The following is a 15,674-nucleotide window of genomic DNA, read 5'->3' as shown; positions in this document are numbered from 1 at the left end:
TTAAAGAAAATAAACATTTCGCGAACATACTCAATGCAATAAACAAAAAGAAAAATATCACATACGTTTGCTTCCTCAACTTCTTCTCTCAAAAAAATGAAAGACAAATTTTTATTCACAAAATAAATCCAAAACCTGGGACAATCAAGGAACATAAATCCAAAACCTGGGACAATCAAGGAACATTACATTTATTAGCCTTGTGTGCTGTGTATGATCTTTCTATTCCAGAAATGGATAATCAGTGTAACCGATAACAGGATCAGGTATGTAAAATGTTTCTCTGTTATACTTGTTGAGAGGAACATTAAGCTCAAACCTTCTTGCCAAATCTGGGTTAGCAATGAATATACGACCAAAAGCAACAAGATCTGAATAATTAGTAGCAACAGCTTTTTCTCCATCTTCTTTACCATATCCTCCAGCAACAATGAAAGTACCATTGAAAGCCTTTCTCATAGGTAGAAGACTATGAGGAGTTTCACCCTTCTCCCCGAGACTATTCATCCTTGGCTCCACCATATGGCAATATAGAATCCCATATTTGTTAAGGGATTTCACCATGTAAAGACCCAAAGCTTCTGGGTTTGAGTCTCCAGCATCTGAATAGTTTGCAAAAGGAGAGAGCCTTATTCCAACTTTATCAGCTCCAATTTCATCAACAACTGCCTCAACTACTTCCAGAGGGAATCGACAACGATTCTCCAGAGTTCCACCATATTTATCTGTTCGGTCGTTGACTTGATCTTTCAGAAACTGGTCTAGTAGATAGCCATGAGCCCCATGGACCTCAACTCCATCAAATCCTGTAACAAGTGAAATTTAACCTTGAGTGAACTTGGAGCATTTAGTAAAAGTGAAACTCTAAAATTTTTTTTTGGGGAAACCTTACCAGCTTCAATTGCATTCCTAGCAGCCACTCTAAAATCATTGACAATTTGAGGGATTTCATCAGTGTTCAACCTTCTTGGAGGTGTGGCATTTTCTTCTTTCAAGGGCTTGTCCGTGGAAGAGATTGGAGCTTGGCCATTTGGTTGATATTCTACATACAATTCATGAAATGGATTAGAACCAGATCATCAATGGTGACCATAAACTAACAAGGTAACAATATACCTGGTGCAGAAACCCTTCCAACATGCCACATCTGGCAAAAGAAGACACCACCCTTTGCATGAACAGCTTCAACTATGGGTTTCCAAGCTTCTACCTGCTCTTTTGTCCAGATACCTGGTGTGTGTGGGTAACTTCAAACAAAGATAATACGAGGTGTAAAAGGATGAACTAGTTAATTATATTTGAAAGAAAAATAACATATAGAAAATTTGAAGAATTGAGAATTTATTATGAGTTTTACCCTTGAGCAGTATCTGATACACCAGTGGCTTCGCTTATGATAAGCCCACCTTTGGTGGCTCTCTGAGAATAATACAAGATAGCATGTGGTTGAGGAATTGCATTGAAAGATCTTGATCTTGTCAATGGTGCCATTACCACTCTGAAAAAAACAAGAAAAAAATGCAAAAGAGTTATTCTTCTCCTTCATTTTGAATCATTCACAACAATATGTGACTTCAAAAAAAAAACAAGAACAGGCACACACATATGTAACAGACCTATGGAGGAGTTGAAATTTCCCCATTTTGTGTGGAGTGATGATAGGGGAAGGACTGACTTCCCTCTTCTCTGCTTCCCCTGCTTTTGCTGCCATTTTTTTACTTCTAAGCTCCCTCTGTTTTCATATACAATGAGTTGAGGAGCCAACTCGAGCATTTATATAGACTGGGAAGTCAGAGTTCATTCATCCATTATGAATTTTTTTATTGTTTTGATCTTCTTTTTTCTCTTTGTGTGTTTCAATAGATCACCATTCTCTGAACCTGGCCACATTCTCATGCTTTTCTGTGAGTTTCTAGTTTCAGGCATGCAATTGCGTATGAATTTGGCATGACTCTTGATAGACCCAGTAAACTTGTGATAGTTGATATCTAAGGAAAGAAAGACCAACGGACCTATTGGGTTTTAGTTGAAAGCTGTTTTAGTTGAAAGCTATGTATTTTTTAGAATTGACTAACCAATTGTGCAATTTGTGCAACTGCCAGTAAAACTTGTGATAGTTGATATCTAAGGAAAGAAAGACCAAAGGACCTATTGGGTTTTAGTTGAAAGCTATGTATCTTTTAGAATTGATTAACCAACTGTGCAATTTGTGAAATGCTTTTTAAACTGAAACTTGCAACATGAAAGTCAGTTGGTCTTTTTTTGTTTGTAATTTAGAAATTTATTTATTATAAGGTGAAACCGCCTAAACCTAATAAATTAAACAAAAGAAACCAGCAAAGATGTGGGGTGGGGGGGGAAGTGATAGTGAAAAAGACATCTTGGGAGAGCACTTTCCTTAGCTAGAGCATCTTGGGCGATCACTTTCGTTTTTTTCGTACTACCGAAACGTCCGAACCATTTTTATAAATACTGAAACCGAACGGTGTTTTGGTTGTCAAAGTTGGGTAGCGTACCGAATTATGGAAACCATACGGATCGACACCTTTCTCTGCAAGATACAATTGGTCTCTCTCTAAATCTCCTCTTCGCCTCTCTTTCACTTCTTCATCGTCCTCTTCTCTCTTTATCTCTCTGCTTCTCCCCTTCTCATTCTCATATTCTCTCTGTTTTTCTGCCCCGAGTTCTCATCTTCTGTTTGCCTCATCTCCTCCTCTCTGTCGATTCTGTCCGTATTAAAAAAGAAAAAGAAAAAGAAATAGAAAAAAAATTAGAGGCCGTTTCAGGGTTCTGTTTCAGGTCGTCAAGGTTTCTTGTCTTCAAAAGGTCTCTAGCGTCAGGGTTCCGTTTCACTTTTCCCGGAAGTAACAGTGATTCTCTGTGACCTGACGGTAACTTTCAAAACCAACAGTGTCAAATGATCAAAGACTCTATCTCCTTGGCTCACATTATTCAAACTTTTGCACGAACCAGGCAATTGTCCAAAGGCAAACAGCTCCACGCTCAGCTAATTCGCAGCGGTTACCAGCTATGCATCTTTGTCTCCAATCATCTTCTTAACATGTACGCCAAGTCCGGAGAACTAGATTTCGCTCGGAAGATGTTCGATACAATGCGTTATCGGAACCTGGTTTCTTGGACAGTTTTGATCTCTGGACTTTCCCAGAATGGGAGCTTCACAGAAGCTTTAAGCACCTTTATTCAAATGCAAAATACTGGAGAAAAGCCGACTCAATTTGCATTTTCAAATGTAATTCAATCCTCCGCCTCCCTGGGGTCACTTGACATCGGGAAGCAACTTCATTCTCTTAGTTTGAAGATGGGTTTGAATGATGAATTATACGTGGGCAGTAATCTTGCGGATATGTACTCTAAATGTGGGGCTCTAGAAGGTGCTTGCCAAATTTTTTGTGAAATGCCATATAAAGATCAGGTTTCATGGACAGCCATGATTGATGGGTATACAAAGAGTGGTAATTTTGAGGAAGCTTTGTTTGCTTTTAAGAAGATGATTCATGAAGGGGTTACCATTGATCAGTATGTCTTTTGTAGCACGTTAGGTGCATGTGGGGCTCTTAAGGATTCCACATTTGGTAAGTCTCTTCATTCATGGATTGTGAAATTAGGATTTGAATTGGAGACTTATGTGGGCAATGCACTCACCGACATGTACTCAAAAGCAAGGGATATGGAGAGTGCATTTCATATTTTTGGGATCAACTCTGATACAAGGAATGTGGTATCTTATACTTCTTTGATTGATGGGTTTGTTGAGACTGAACAGATTGATAAAGCTTTAAGTATATTTGTTGAGTTCCAGAGGCAGGGAATTAAACCTAATGAATTTACTTTCTCAAGTCTGGTTAAGGCATGTGCAAACCAAGCTGCACTTGGACAAGGAACTCAGCTTCATGCCCAGGTGATAAAAACCCATTTTGTTAGCGATCCTTTTGTTTCTTCCATCCTTGTTGATATGTATGGGAAGTGTGGACTACTTGATTGTTCAGTTCAAGTGTTTGATGAGATCGGCAACCCAACTGAGATTGCTTGGAATTCATTGTTGGGAGTGTTTGCTCAGCATGGATTAGGGCAAGAAACCATTAAGATTTTCAGCCAGATGACTCAAAAAGGAATTCAACCGAATGATATCACGCTTATTAGTCTTTTGACTGGGTGTAGCCATGCTGGCTTGGTAGAGCAAGGACTGGATTACTTCCATTCAATGGAAAGAATGTACGGTGTGGAGCCTAGACATGAACACTATTCATGCATTATAGATTTGCTAGGCCGAGCTGGAAGACTCCAAGAAGCTGAGGAATTTATAAAAAACATGCCATTTGAGCCAAACGCATTTGGTTGGTGCTCTTTTCTTGCAGCGTGTAGGACCCATAGTGATAAGGAGAGGGGTGAGCTGGCTGCAGCAAAACTAATGAAGCTTGAACCTGAAAATAGTGGTACCCATGTCTTGCTGTCAAACATATATGCAACAGCAGGTCAATGGGAAGATGTCAGGAACATCAGGAAGATTATGAGAGATAATAAGGTGAAGAAATTACCTGGTTACAGTTGGGTTGACGTAGATAACAAGACTCATGTGTTTGGAGTTGAGGATTGGTCTCATCCCCAGAAGAGAGAAATATATGAGAAGCTGGAAAGTCTTTTCATTCGGATTCGAGAAGCTGGGTATATTCCTTACACAGGTTCTATCCCATTTAACATGGAAGAAAGCATGAAGGAGAGGCTGCTTCATCATCACAGTGAGAGGATAGCTGTTGCATTTGCATTAATAAGCATGCCAAGTGGGCAGCCAATTATTGTGAAGAAGAATATAAGGGTGTGTGTGGATTGCCATTCAGCCTTGAAGTTCATCTCAAAGGTTGAGGGACGAAAGATCATTGTTAGGGATAATAGTAGATTCCACCACTTTATTGATGGATCATGTTCTTGTGGAGATTATTGGTAGGAGTTTGAGGATGGTTAGAAGGTATCATTACCAAAACCCCACATTTCCACTCCTTGACCCCTCCCTCCACCAAAAGTTCTTTGAAAAGCTTGTTGAAGGCTCTCGTCTGTGTCTTCTAACAGAAGAACCTTCCCCATCACGTCAAGTACACCCCTTTAGAGCATCAAGTTGTTCTGAAAGCCAAGTATCCTGGTCTCCTCTTCATGGTCAAATTAAGACACGGGTACAACATTTTTTTGCTGGAGATTCAGATATTGGTGATTGGGTTTCTAGGGATTTATGCTCATGTTCTCTTGACAGCAACCATTCCCATGTTTTAGTGGAATGTTCATGTCCAGAGAATCATAGACTTGTAGTTTCGGGCATGCATTTGTTGTAGTTAAGTAAATGGAGACTACAACCTTCAAGGGAGTTCTTATTATCAGGGATTTTCAATTTGTATACAAAGGCAACAATTGGGGCTGCAGAGGGGAGAGGAGAGTTGTAGATCTTGAAGTTGTTATCTGATTTTTGTTGTTGGGAGGAAAGTTTGGTCGAGACTGAAGACTATGCTTTGGAGAGTGGCTAGACATCAGAATTGGGTTTATATCTTTGCAAATATCAATTGGGTATTTTGTTCATGTGTAGTCCATGATAATGTCACGAGATCACAGCCAGAGTTTTAGATCTGAGCATGCTTCCTACTGAGATACAGCGCATCCTCTTTAAAGACAAACAGAGAAGGTGAAAAAAGAAAACCCCTGCTACTATGAATAATGTTGAACTTGTAAATTTGGCATACTGCCGCATCCATAAATTTCAATAGGGACAGTATGGAACATGTATTAGCATAGAAGTTCAAGTTTTGCATCTAAAACAGAAGCAAATCATTGTTATACCTAAATCACTTAAAAATGCTGCCAGCAAGTGTCAGCTATAGTATTTTTATTTCGTCCATACACATAAATCAATAGTAGAATATATGATCTCCCTTTACATAAATCAGTAGTAGAATATATGATCCCCCTTTATGTGTGAGTTTTGAAAGAAATGGGAGAGTAGATTGCAACAGATACCCGTAATTTTAGTTCACTCCACCTCCCCCACCAAAAACATATGTTGCATCACTTATCCTGGAGATAAGAGGTCACAACATCTATCTCTAGTAAACATTAATGGTTGCTGTCATGAAGTTTTCATTCTCCAGTACCCTGTTACATTGATCAATGTTTTATTATTATTATTAATTTAATGTTTTTTAAATTCTTCTAGTTATTGTTTGCATGTTTTAGAACAAAAAAAATTCTAGAGGTGAATTCACCTTCTCCATTTGTCTTTAAATTGGCTGCGCCGTATCTTAGTAGGAAGAATGCTCAGATTCGAAACTCTGGCTGTGATCTCATGACATTATCATGGGCTCCCCATGAACAAAATACCCAATTGATATTTGCAAAGATATAAACCCAATTCTGATGTCTAGCCACTCTTTGACCAAACTTTTCCCCCCAACAACAGAAATCAGATAACAACTTCAAGATCTACAACTTTCCTCCTCTCCCCTCTGCAGCTCCAATTGTCGCCTTTGTATACAAATTCAAAATCCTTGATAGATAAGAACTCCCTCGAAGGTTGCAGTCTCCATTTACTTAACTACAACAAATGTATGCTCGAAACTACAAGTTTGTGATTCTCTGGACATGAACATTCCGCCAAAACATGGGAATGGTTGCTGTCAAGAGAATATAGAGCATAAATCCCCAAAAACCCAATCACCAATATTTGAATCTCCACAAAAAAATGCTGTACCCATGTCTTACTTTGGCCATGAAGAGGAGATCAAGATACTTGGCTTTTAGAACAGCTTGATGCTCTAAAGGGGTGTACTTGATGTGATGGGGAAGGTTCTTCTGTTAGAAGAAGCAGAGGAGAGCATTCAACAAGCTTTTCAAAGAACTTTTGGTGGAGGGAGGGGTCAAGAAGTGGAAATGTGGGGTTTTGGTAGTGGTACCTTCTAACCATCCTCAAGCTCCTACCAATAATCTCCATAGGAACATGATCCATCAAGAAAGTGGTGGAATCTACTATTGTCCCTAACAATGATCTTTCATCCCTCAACCTTTGAGACGAACTTTAAGGCTGAATGGCGATCCACACACACCCTTATATTCTTCACAATAATTGGCTGTCCACTTGGCATGCTTATTAATGCAAATGCAACAGCTATCCTCTCACTGTGATGATGAAGACGCCTCTCCTTCATGTTTTCTTCCATGTTAAATAGGATAGAACTTGTGTAAGGAATATACCCAGCTTCTCATATATTTCTCTCTTTTGGGAATGAGACCAATCCTCAACTCCAAACACATGAATCTTGTTATCTAAGTCAACACAACTGTAACCAAGTAATTTCTTCACCTTACTATCTCTCATAATCTTCTTGATGTTCCTGACATCTTCCCATTGACTTGCTATTGCATAGATGTTTGACAGCAAGACATGGGTACCACTATTTTCAGGTTCAAGCTTCATTAGTTTTGCTGCAGCCAGCTCACCCCTCTCCTTATCACTATGGGTCCTACACGCTGCAAGAAAAGAACACCAACCAAATGTGTTTGGCTCAAATGGCATGTTTTTTTATAAATTCCTTAGCTTCTTGGAGTCTTCTAGCTCGGCCTAGCAAATCTATAATGCATGAATAGTGTTCATGTGTAGGCTCCTCACCATACATTCTTTCCATGGAATAGAAGTAATCTAGTCCTTGCTCTACCAAGCCAGTATGGCTACACCCAGTCAAAAGACTAACAAACGTGATATCATTCGGTTGAATTCCTTTTTGAGTCATCTGATTGAAAATCTTAATTGTTTCTTGCCCTAATCCATGCTGAGCAAACACTCCAACAATGAATTCCAAGCAATTTCAGTTGGGTTGCCGATCTAATCAAACACTTGAATTAAACAATCAAGTAGTCTGCACTTCCCATACATATCGACAAGGATGGAAGAAACAAAAGGATCAATAACAAAATGGGTTTTTATCACCTGGGCATGAAGCTGAGTTTCTTGTCCAAGTGCAGCTTGGTTTGCACATGCCTTAACTAGACTTGAGAAAGTAAATTCATTAGGTTTAATTCCCTGCCTCTGGAACTCAACAAATATACTTAAAGCTTTATCAATCTATTTAGTCTCAACAAACCCATTAGTCAAAGAAGTATAAGACACCACATTCCTTGTATCAGAGTTGTATAAGAGCAAGGTGAAAACTATTGTTTCTATATTTCTTTTAGAGTTGAGAACATAGTTTAACTTAATTTGAACCCTGATTAAAATTTGTACCATTTCAGCTACAAGTTTATGTGACAAATTATTCAATCAAATGGTCATATTTGGCCTAAAACTTCACGGAAATCCTAATCAAGAATCTAAACATATTAGAACTGTTGGGTTTGAAAAAACCAACTTAAGCGGTAGTTTGATGTTGGTACCTAGGTTGCTAGTGTATGCCATATCTTTTCATGTGCTTTCTAAAATATGACCTCAAAATGCAGTATAGTCATTATACATAATGTGGCAATTGTAGGGTTTTTTTTTTTTTTTTTATTATTATTATTATTATTTTATTTTAATAATTATTTTATTATTATTATTATATATATATTTTTTTAAATTATAGTTAGGATAAGATGTGCAAACTAGTGGGATTTGATGGGAGCTTTCATATTAGCATCATTGATCACTATATGATTTTGATCCTGCTCATCGCATCTCTACCATTCAATCTACTATTCAGCAAGGATACCCGATATGGTTGAGGGTGCTTCTTCACCTTCAAGTTTGCTTTCTTCACAAAGGTGTCTGAAGTAACGTTGAAGCAGTTCCCATTGTCAACTATCACCAAAGCGGTATTATCTCTGAACTTTATACAGCTGTAGAAGATACAATTGCGCTGCCAGTCCTCTCCTTTGGTTTCAGCCACCAAGATGCGGCTTACTATATGAATTCTATAAGCATCACATCTATTAGCATCATCCTCATCATATGCAGCTTCATCATAGTCGCCATCATCGAGCGGGTATGGGAATAGATCATGATCTTCTTCCTCTGTTGGCTTTTCAATCTTAGCAATAGCATTAATCTTTTGACGGTGTGGACAATATTTAGCATAATGTCCAATCTGTTGACAATGAAAACGTGTGCTTGGCTGCCACTAGTCATAGGAGCCTTACCCTTATCTTGTTGAGTAGGAAATGTGAGTTGACTAGGGGTTGTAGGTTTTGGTGCTGGAAAATTTCGCCTAACCTACCTGGCTTGGTATCCAAACCTTTTGTTGTTGGATGCCAATAATTCTTCCGCACGTAAGGTCTTTTCAAAACAATCCCACATGTTCTCTACATCCACAACGCCAATGGCCCTATTGATTTCAGACCGTAAACCCAATCTGAATCGTGACAAGATTTGGATCTCCCTCTCTTGAATTCCTGTACGAAAAGAAAGAGAATCAAATTGTTCCATATATTCTGCAACTGACAAGTTCCCTTGATGAAGAGAATTTATCTTGTCTTGTAGTCGCAAGCGAAAGGTAGATGACAAGTACTTTTCTCTCAATTCTTCCTTCATTTCCTTCCATATAGTAGGAGCTCTACCACGATCTTCCTACTCATATTCGCAAGTTCTCCACCATTCACGTGCAGCTTCAACTAGCTTGGTATGTGCTAGCTTCATCTTTTATACCTCTGATAGTTCATACCAATCAAAATAGTCATCCAACGCTGCCAACCCATCAAAAACACTTGAGGATCATGCTTACCCGAGTATTCTTTGAGTTCAAGATTAACCTTGTGAGAGTCACCAACATGCCTATTGAATGTAGGTTGTTCTCTAGCGAAATAACTTCGTAGGTACTCCTCAAAAATTGGTTGCACAAGTGGGATCCTTTGGGTCCTCTCCCCATATTTCTCTGCGTAGAAAATTGGCTACAGAATGAGCTGGATGGATTCTTCACCAAGTGGAGGGTGAGGAGCATGAGTAGAGGCAGCAACTCTGGCCTCCATTTTTGAGAACCTCTCGTCCATTTGCTTCTGGTTCACAGTGATTTGGTTGCTTAGTTGTTGAACCATCTCCATCATTGCTGCCATAGGATTAGTTGGATTGGATGGTCCAGAATTTTCACTCCCTGTTATGGCTTTGATACCAAATAATGTAATACTTTATTTGATTGATCAAAATAGTAGCCAAATATGACCTTTCACAAGGAATCAAGTTTAGATTTGATAGACTTAAGATGAAACAAAATTTAGATGTAAAAGAGGGCTAAAAAACTAGAGTGGCATTATAAGGATAATAGCATAATAATACGGGCTGAATAGATCTTCAAAACAGGGGCAGAACTATGATGAAGAAATTGAAAGGACAATATGAGGGAATTGAGAATAACAATGTAACACCCGGTCTTCACACCGCAAGGTGGATTGATTGGATTGAACACCAACCTACTTTGATCAAACACAAGGATTCTCCATAGAGAAGGAATGCTAACAAAGCAATTTGATTTTAATTGATGAGTTGTGTGTCACCCTCTTATATAAGTCTCTTTATATATCATTCTAAAGAGACATAAACATTAATGGTAACATCCAACCACTAGCTAACAGCACCTACCTATTAATAACTCAACTACTACCTAACTCTTGACAAAGGAAAACTCCTTTGACAATGAATTCTTTTATTTTCAAAGCACAACCTCTTTTATTGACTTTTCCAGAAGTGGACTTGGGCTTAGGTCTAGACTATGGAGATCAAAATATGTGGGCTAATTTTAACCCACTAAAACAGTCCTAGCCCATTAAAGTCATGGGTTGACTTGGGTGATAGCTTTAGGCCTTTGATGGGCCTGACCCGATGGGCTTCTTCTTTCTTATATATGTCTTCAATTCTGCATCAAGGTTCTTAACCAAGGTGTGATCCAGCAATGGTAATAGGTTTGGTAGAGCTTTGAGGAGGTGAACTAATCAGGCGAGATTGGGGGCTTGAGCAGGTTCAGCTTGGGGAGCAGAGCTTTCAGAAGCAGTAGCTGGCTTTGGGAATGATGCTTGCAGGAGACCTAGAGGCGAGCCAGAACCTGTCTGTTCCCTACATGTTCTATGGCGATGGCCAGAAGCTGTTTTGCTGTTCAATCTCCTTCAAACCATGTTAATTCTCAACTTGCCCCTGTTGGTAAATTTTTTCAGCATTTCAAACGAGCGCTTATACTCAATGGCCTTCATTCTTATCTTGCGCTACACTTTTATGATCAATATCATCTTAAATTAATATATTCGTTAATGGATGATGCTAAATATTGAATATTATTGTTTGAGGTATTTTCACGTTTAGTTGGGAATCTGTTGGGATTAGGCTGAGTTGTTGCACTGTGTGAGGTTATCCCTTTAATCTATCCTAATCATTCTATTTTGCCTCTCTATTAAAGTGCACTTTGTTTCTGTTGTGTTACTGCTTATTTTAAAACCTTTGAGCCCTGATTTATTTCTCCGTGATTCTAATTTGGCCCACATCCCTTATTTCGTTTTAAAAGTTTAAACCCTGTCAATAGTAAAAGCATAAATCAGTATGTTCAAACACTCACAAAACAGTGACATGATTTCTATATACATTATTATGCATTTTGTTTGGTACTTTGCCATATCAGTATACCTGCAAACCAATGAAAATACTGCTGCTGGATTCCTGCAACTGGATATTCTGTCATAACTAAAATAAACATACCAATAATTTCAAAACACACATAAGAACATAAAAAATCATTAGAGAATAAAAAACTTCTAAATTAACTAGTAGACCTTTTAATATGATAATTTTATTTATATCATGTTCTAGAATGCTGCTACATTTTTAATGAATGTTAGGGAAAGAGGCATTTTCTGCATTTGATTGGATTTACATATTTCAAATGTGTCACTGGAGCTCTCTATGTGGTTGTTGTATGACACATTTGAAGTACTATTTCGGATTCTGAAGTTATTCATCTTAATTTTTTTAAATGAGTAACACTTTTAATTGTAAATTTTAATGGTTCATTAGAATTGTACGTGGTTATTCATTCTTTACATAGCTACAGATGATGCTGAAATAAGTGTTTACTTGCAAAAACCTTATTTTTTGTCAGTTTATTCTTCAGTTATGGTGAATTTGGATTTTATGTTCTATGTCCATGAAATTAAACATAAGAATTAAATACTAAAGTGTAGTTAAGTTTTGTGATTGGAACGTAACATCAGCTTGTTATGTTCTTGATGCATATCTAGATGCTGGTTTGCGAGTTCATGCCTAATGGCTCACTGCTGGATTGGCTTTATGGTAATTCTTGTACATTAATTCCATAGTTCTGTCAACTGTTCATCATGTTTCTACAACCTCTGCATCATTTTATTAAGCAGTCAATTCTATTCAGATTAAGTTATATTTGCTTAATTCTATAAAATATATAGGAAGAGAAACTTGTTGAAGGATATGTATACATTTGTTAAACGATATGTGAACCAACATGTCCAATCATAGTGTACCAAGCTCTAGCAATGCACATGTCTAATAAAAACTTTCCTTTTGGAGTTCAAATGTTTTTTTGGATTTGAATGCTAGTCATCATGTCATCAGACTTAATGTCTCAGATGGGTTTTGACAAAATCAACTGCTGAGAAATGCCAAAATATTACGTTAACAATAATGTGAAATGTTAATGTTAACCCCAATACATGTATATGTGATGTGGGTATTATTAAAGTTCAAAGTACAGAAAAGTACAAGATTGTCATAAATTTGTAAAAATATAATATGTAATAATGGAGGCTATGGCATGGTTTTAATTTATACAACTTTGAGGATTCTAATTCATGACATGCTCATTTTCTGTTGAATTCCCTTTATAATATGGACCTACTGAGATGTTGATCAATTGCTTGCAAATGACAAAGTTATGAACATAAAAGTCCATCAACCCCTGTGACCATTTTCAGCTCCCAATAATAATCAAGGCCAAAGTTAAAAACTTATTGGCTTCTCTGAATATCTGTGGATACATGGTGCTTAGTTTCCCTTTTCCTTTTTAAGGGGGTGGGTTGGGTGGCAGGGATGAGAGTTGATGATTCATGATATCTTCCTGGTACAACAAAAACTGGTCATTAAAACCATAAATCAACTGTCAGTTATACAGAAAAAAAGCCTTTTACTACCCCCCCCCCCCCAAAAAAAAAAGAAAAAAAGAAAAGGAAATAAATCACTTTGTTTCTTCACTGAAATGGGTGCCAAATTCCTTTAATTCAAAAGGATGAAGCCCCACCAGATTATCTTATCTTTTTACCTGTTTATTATTCTATGAGAAACACATTTTCATAAAAGCATTATTAGTTCTATCTTGGTATCTACTTATAATGGCTCTAGGATTTAGGGCAATCCTAAATCAAATTCTGAAATATGAGTCTGATGATGATTTGTTCTTGCATGCCTATTTTTTACATCCCAAATCAAATTCTGAAATATGAGTCTGTTGATGATTTGTTCTTGCATGCCTATTCTTTGCATCAGTTTTTAAATTCTTGTCTCTCTGGCTTGTTGCCCCCACTCTCCTTTCAAGTGGGAAGAAAAATTTTTCTTTTCTTTTGACAGTCAAAAAGTACTTAATCCATAAAAAACCAGCACTGTATTTTCCCTTTTAATCAATAAAATAAACCTAAACATTTCATAGTAATTGAAGGCAGCGCATTGCACTGGGTTCTGCCAAAGGCATCCTATATCTCCACACTAAAGCAGATCCTCCTATCTTCCACCGGGATATCAAAGCTAGCAACATACTTCTGGACTTGAAGCTTGATGCTAAGGTTGCTGATTTTGGACTCTCACGACTTGCACCAGTTCCAAAGGACAACAGAGCTATACCTGATGATGTATCTACAGTTGTGAAGGGAACTCTGGTATAGTCAGCTCTTTTAATTTTTTGTTGTAGAATAATAATAAAGTTTCCCATTGGAATGAAAATTTTTGGGTTGGAAAATTCTTGCATTCCTTTTTCTTCTATTTTCTTTTTTCTTTTCAAATACCCATATGAAGGGTGAATTAGAAGAATATTCTGAGATATAAGCATATATCACAGTTGTCAAGATATAAGCATATATCATAGTTGTCACAGCAACTAGCATCAAAGGTGTTGACTGGCGCCTAGGCAACCCTTGGGGTGCACTTTATGACAGTGCATGAGGCTCCCACCGCTGCAGGGTCTAAGAGGGGCTTTATGCTTTGTAACCCCCATTTCTTGGAAAGGCTGTTTCCATGTTTCGAACCTGCAACGTGATGGTTCAAGGGTGCAACTTCACCATTTTGCTAAGGTTTGGCCCACTTTTAAGTACTATAGAAATCTGACATAATTATGCTAGTAATGACTCAAAGTGAGAAAATGAAAAATAATGAATGGAGTCTAGTATATAATATAAGCATGCTCATAAAAAAAACAGAACTGCATACACAAATTAATATGTACTTGTGAAGTGTCAATTGGAATTTGGGAGATGAACATAAGAAAGGAAGAAGGCAGCAGAAGAGAGAAGCATAAGAAAAACAAAGAAAGCGTCTAGGAGAGATGTCTCCTGCACACCTATATTACTTCATCAATAATATGAAATAAATTATGTACACTTCCCTAAGGAGCTAATTGACTAAAAGGTAAGAAAGAGAAATTACAATATGAGGCAACTAATTAACAAATTGATTAGTTCCCTAAAGTATCCTTACCACACAAACTATAACAGTGTCAATATGATGTGCTGTTGCCTTGGACCCAGGAAAGAGCCAGAGGCCTAGGCAACACATCGCTAACTACAGTTTGTAGAATGGTGTAGTTTATAAACATTAACATCCCACTGTATCCCCCCCCCCCCCCCCAAAAAAAAAAAGAAAAAGGAAAAAAAAGAGATAAATAAGCTTTGTATTAGAGAGAGAAACAATATATAATAGGCAGCCTCCAAAAAACCTGAAGGGAAAATTGTGAGGGGACTCCAATACAAGAGGGCATTCCTTCCTAACAATTATGCCTAGTGGGTAAAAAAACCCAATTACATCCTGTAAAACACATAAGAGTCTGTGTCATTCCAAATCAACTCTCTGAGCTCATTAGGTAACTCCTCTGGGTTCCTTACAAGCGGGCCATTATCAATTGACTAATTTTCTGGTTAATTTCGCATTTAGCCCTGCACTTTCCGACGACCTTGATCTTCCAATTAATGATGTCATTGGCTATCTTGGAATCTGATCCTATAGAAACCTCCATAAAACCCCTCTCAACATACAATATCTATCCTTTCAAAATTGCTTGAAGTTGCTTACTTAGAAATGACATGTCACCACCCTTCCCTACATAAGCTAGTTTTTCCTAAGGTATCCCTTACCATGCTACCATAGGCTGCTGCGACTTCAACTAATGCACCATTACCGTGCAAAGTCATCATATGAGGGGGAGGTTTGTTCCATCAAGATGCTCTAGGAACCCAGCACCTCCAGGCTATATGCATGCCCCACTTCTCTGCAACATTGCTGCTCTCCTGTAATACTCAGAGCTTTGCACTTAGTCTGCATATTTCCAACAATGGCTGCTACACTTGGGGCTTTAGTTTTAGCTTTATTTCAGAGCAGCCTATAATTGTTTTCATTCATGTCAAATATGCAAAAATCGCAACATATCCTAATAATAAAT

General features: G+C 37.8%; 1 protein-coding gene and 2 pseudogenes across 3 annotated transcripts; 1 reads left to right on the top strand and 2 right to left on the bottom strand.

Moving 5' to 3' along the window:
• Window positions 1–93: 93 nt before the first annotated feature.
• On the bottom strand, window positions 94–1,735 carry LOC149021100 (putative 12-oxophytodienoate reductase 11). The gene is made up of 5 exons (XM_089147044.1): window positions 1,617–1,735; window positions 1,358–1,498; window positions 1,117–1,247; window positions 893–1,042; window positions 94–806 (listed from the first exon to the last, which is right to left on the bottom strand). Exons 1-5 carry the CDS (start codon window positions 1,709–1,711, stop codon window positions 223–225), a joined length of 1,101 nt encoding a protein of 366 aa, XP_089003170.1. The 5' UTR covers window positions 1,712–1,735; the 3' UTR covers window positions 94–222.
• Window positions 1,736–2,519: 784 nt separating this feature from the next.
• On the top strand, window positions 2,520–13,881 carry LOC149021098 (pentatricopeptide repeat-containing protein At4g33170 pseudogene; annotated as a pseudogene). 2 transcript variants are annotated; one of them, XR_016172278.1, is made up of 3 exons: window positions 2,520–5,686; window positions 10,918–12,292; window positions 13,686–13,881. The product of XR_016172278.1 is annotated as a pentatricopeptide repeat-containing protein At4g33170 pseudogene, transcript variant X2 (transcript). The 2 variants fall into 2 exon arrangements; XR_016172277.1 differs by lacking the exon at window positions 13,686–13,881 and having other exon boundaries at window positions 10,918–13,157.
• LOC149021099 (pentatricopeptide repeat-containing protein At5g04780, mitochondrial pseudogene) lies at window positions 6,972–8,289 on the bottom strand (annotated as a pseudogene).
• Window positions 13,882–15,674: the final 1,793 nt, after the last annotated feature.

Source organism: Hakea prostrata, chromosome 3 (assembly GCF_041222555.1).
Source record: "Hakea prostrata isolate BN-2017 chromosome 3, UWA_Hpros_2, whole genome shotgun sequence".
Taxonomy (NCBI): domain Eukaryota; kingdom Viridiplantae; phylum Streptophyta; class Magnoliopsida; order Proteales; family Proteaceae; genus Hakea; species Hakea prostrata.
This window is presented reverse-complemented; position numbering and strand designations above follow the sequence as displayed.

What these genes read in the sequence shown, in the direction of transcription:
- LOC149021100 (XM_089147044.1), bottom strand. Translation starts at nt 1,711, where the DNA reads ATGGCAGCAAAAGCAGGGGAAGCAGAGAAGAGGGAAGTCAGTCCTTCC. An exon ending in GTATCAGATACTGCTCAAGG is followed by an intron (nt 1,248 to 1,357) that starts GTAAAACTCATA and finishes CTTTGTTTGAAG; the next exon opens with TTACCCACACACACCAGGTA. An exon ending in TGGAAGGGTTTCTGCACCAG is followed by an intron (nt 1,043 to 1,116) that starts GTATATTGTTAC and finishes AATTGTATGTAG; the next exon opens with AATATCAACCAAATGGCCAA.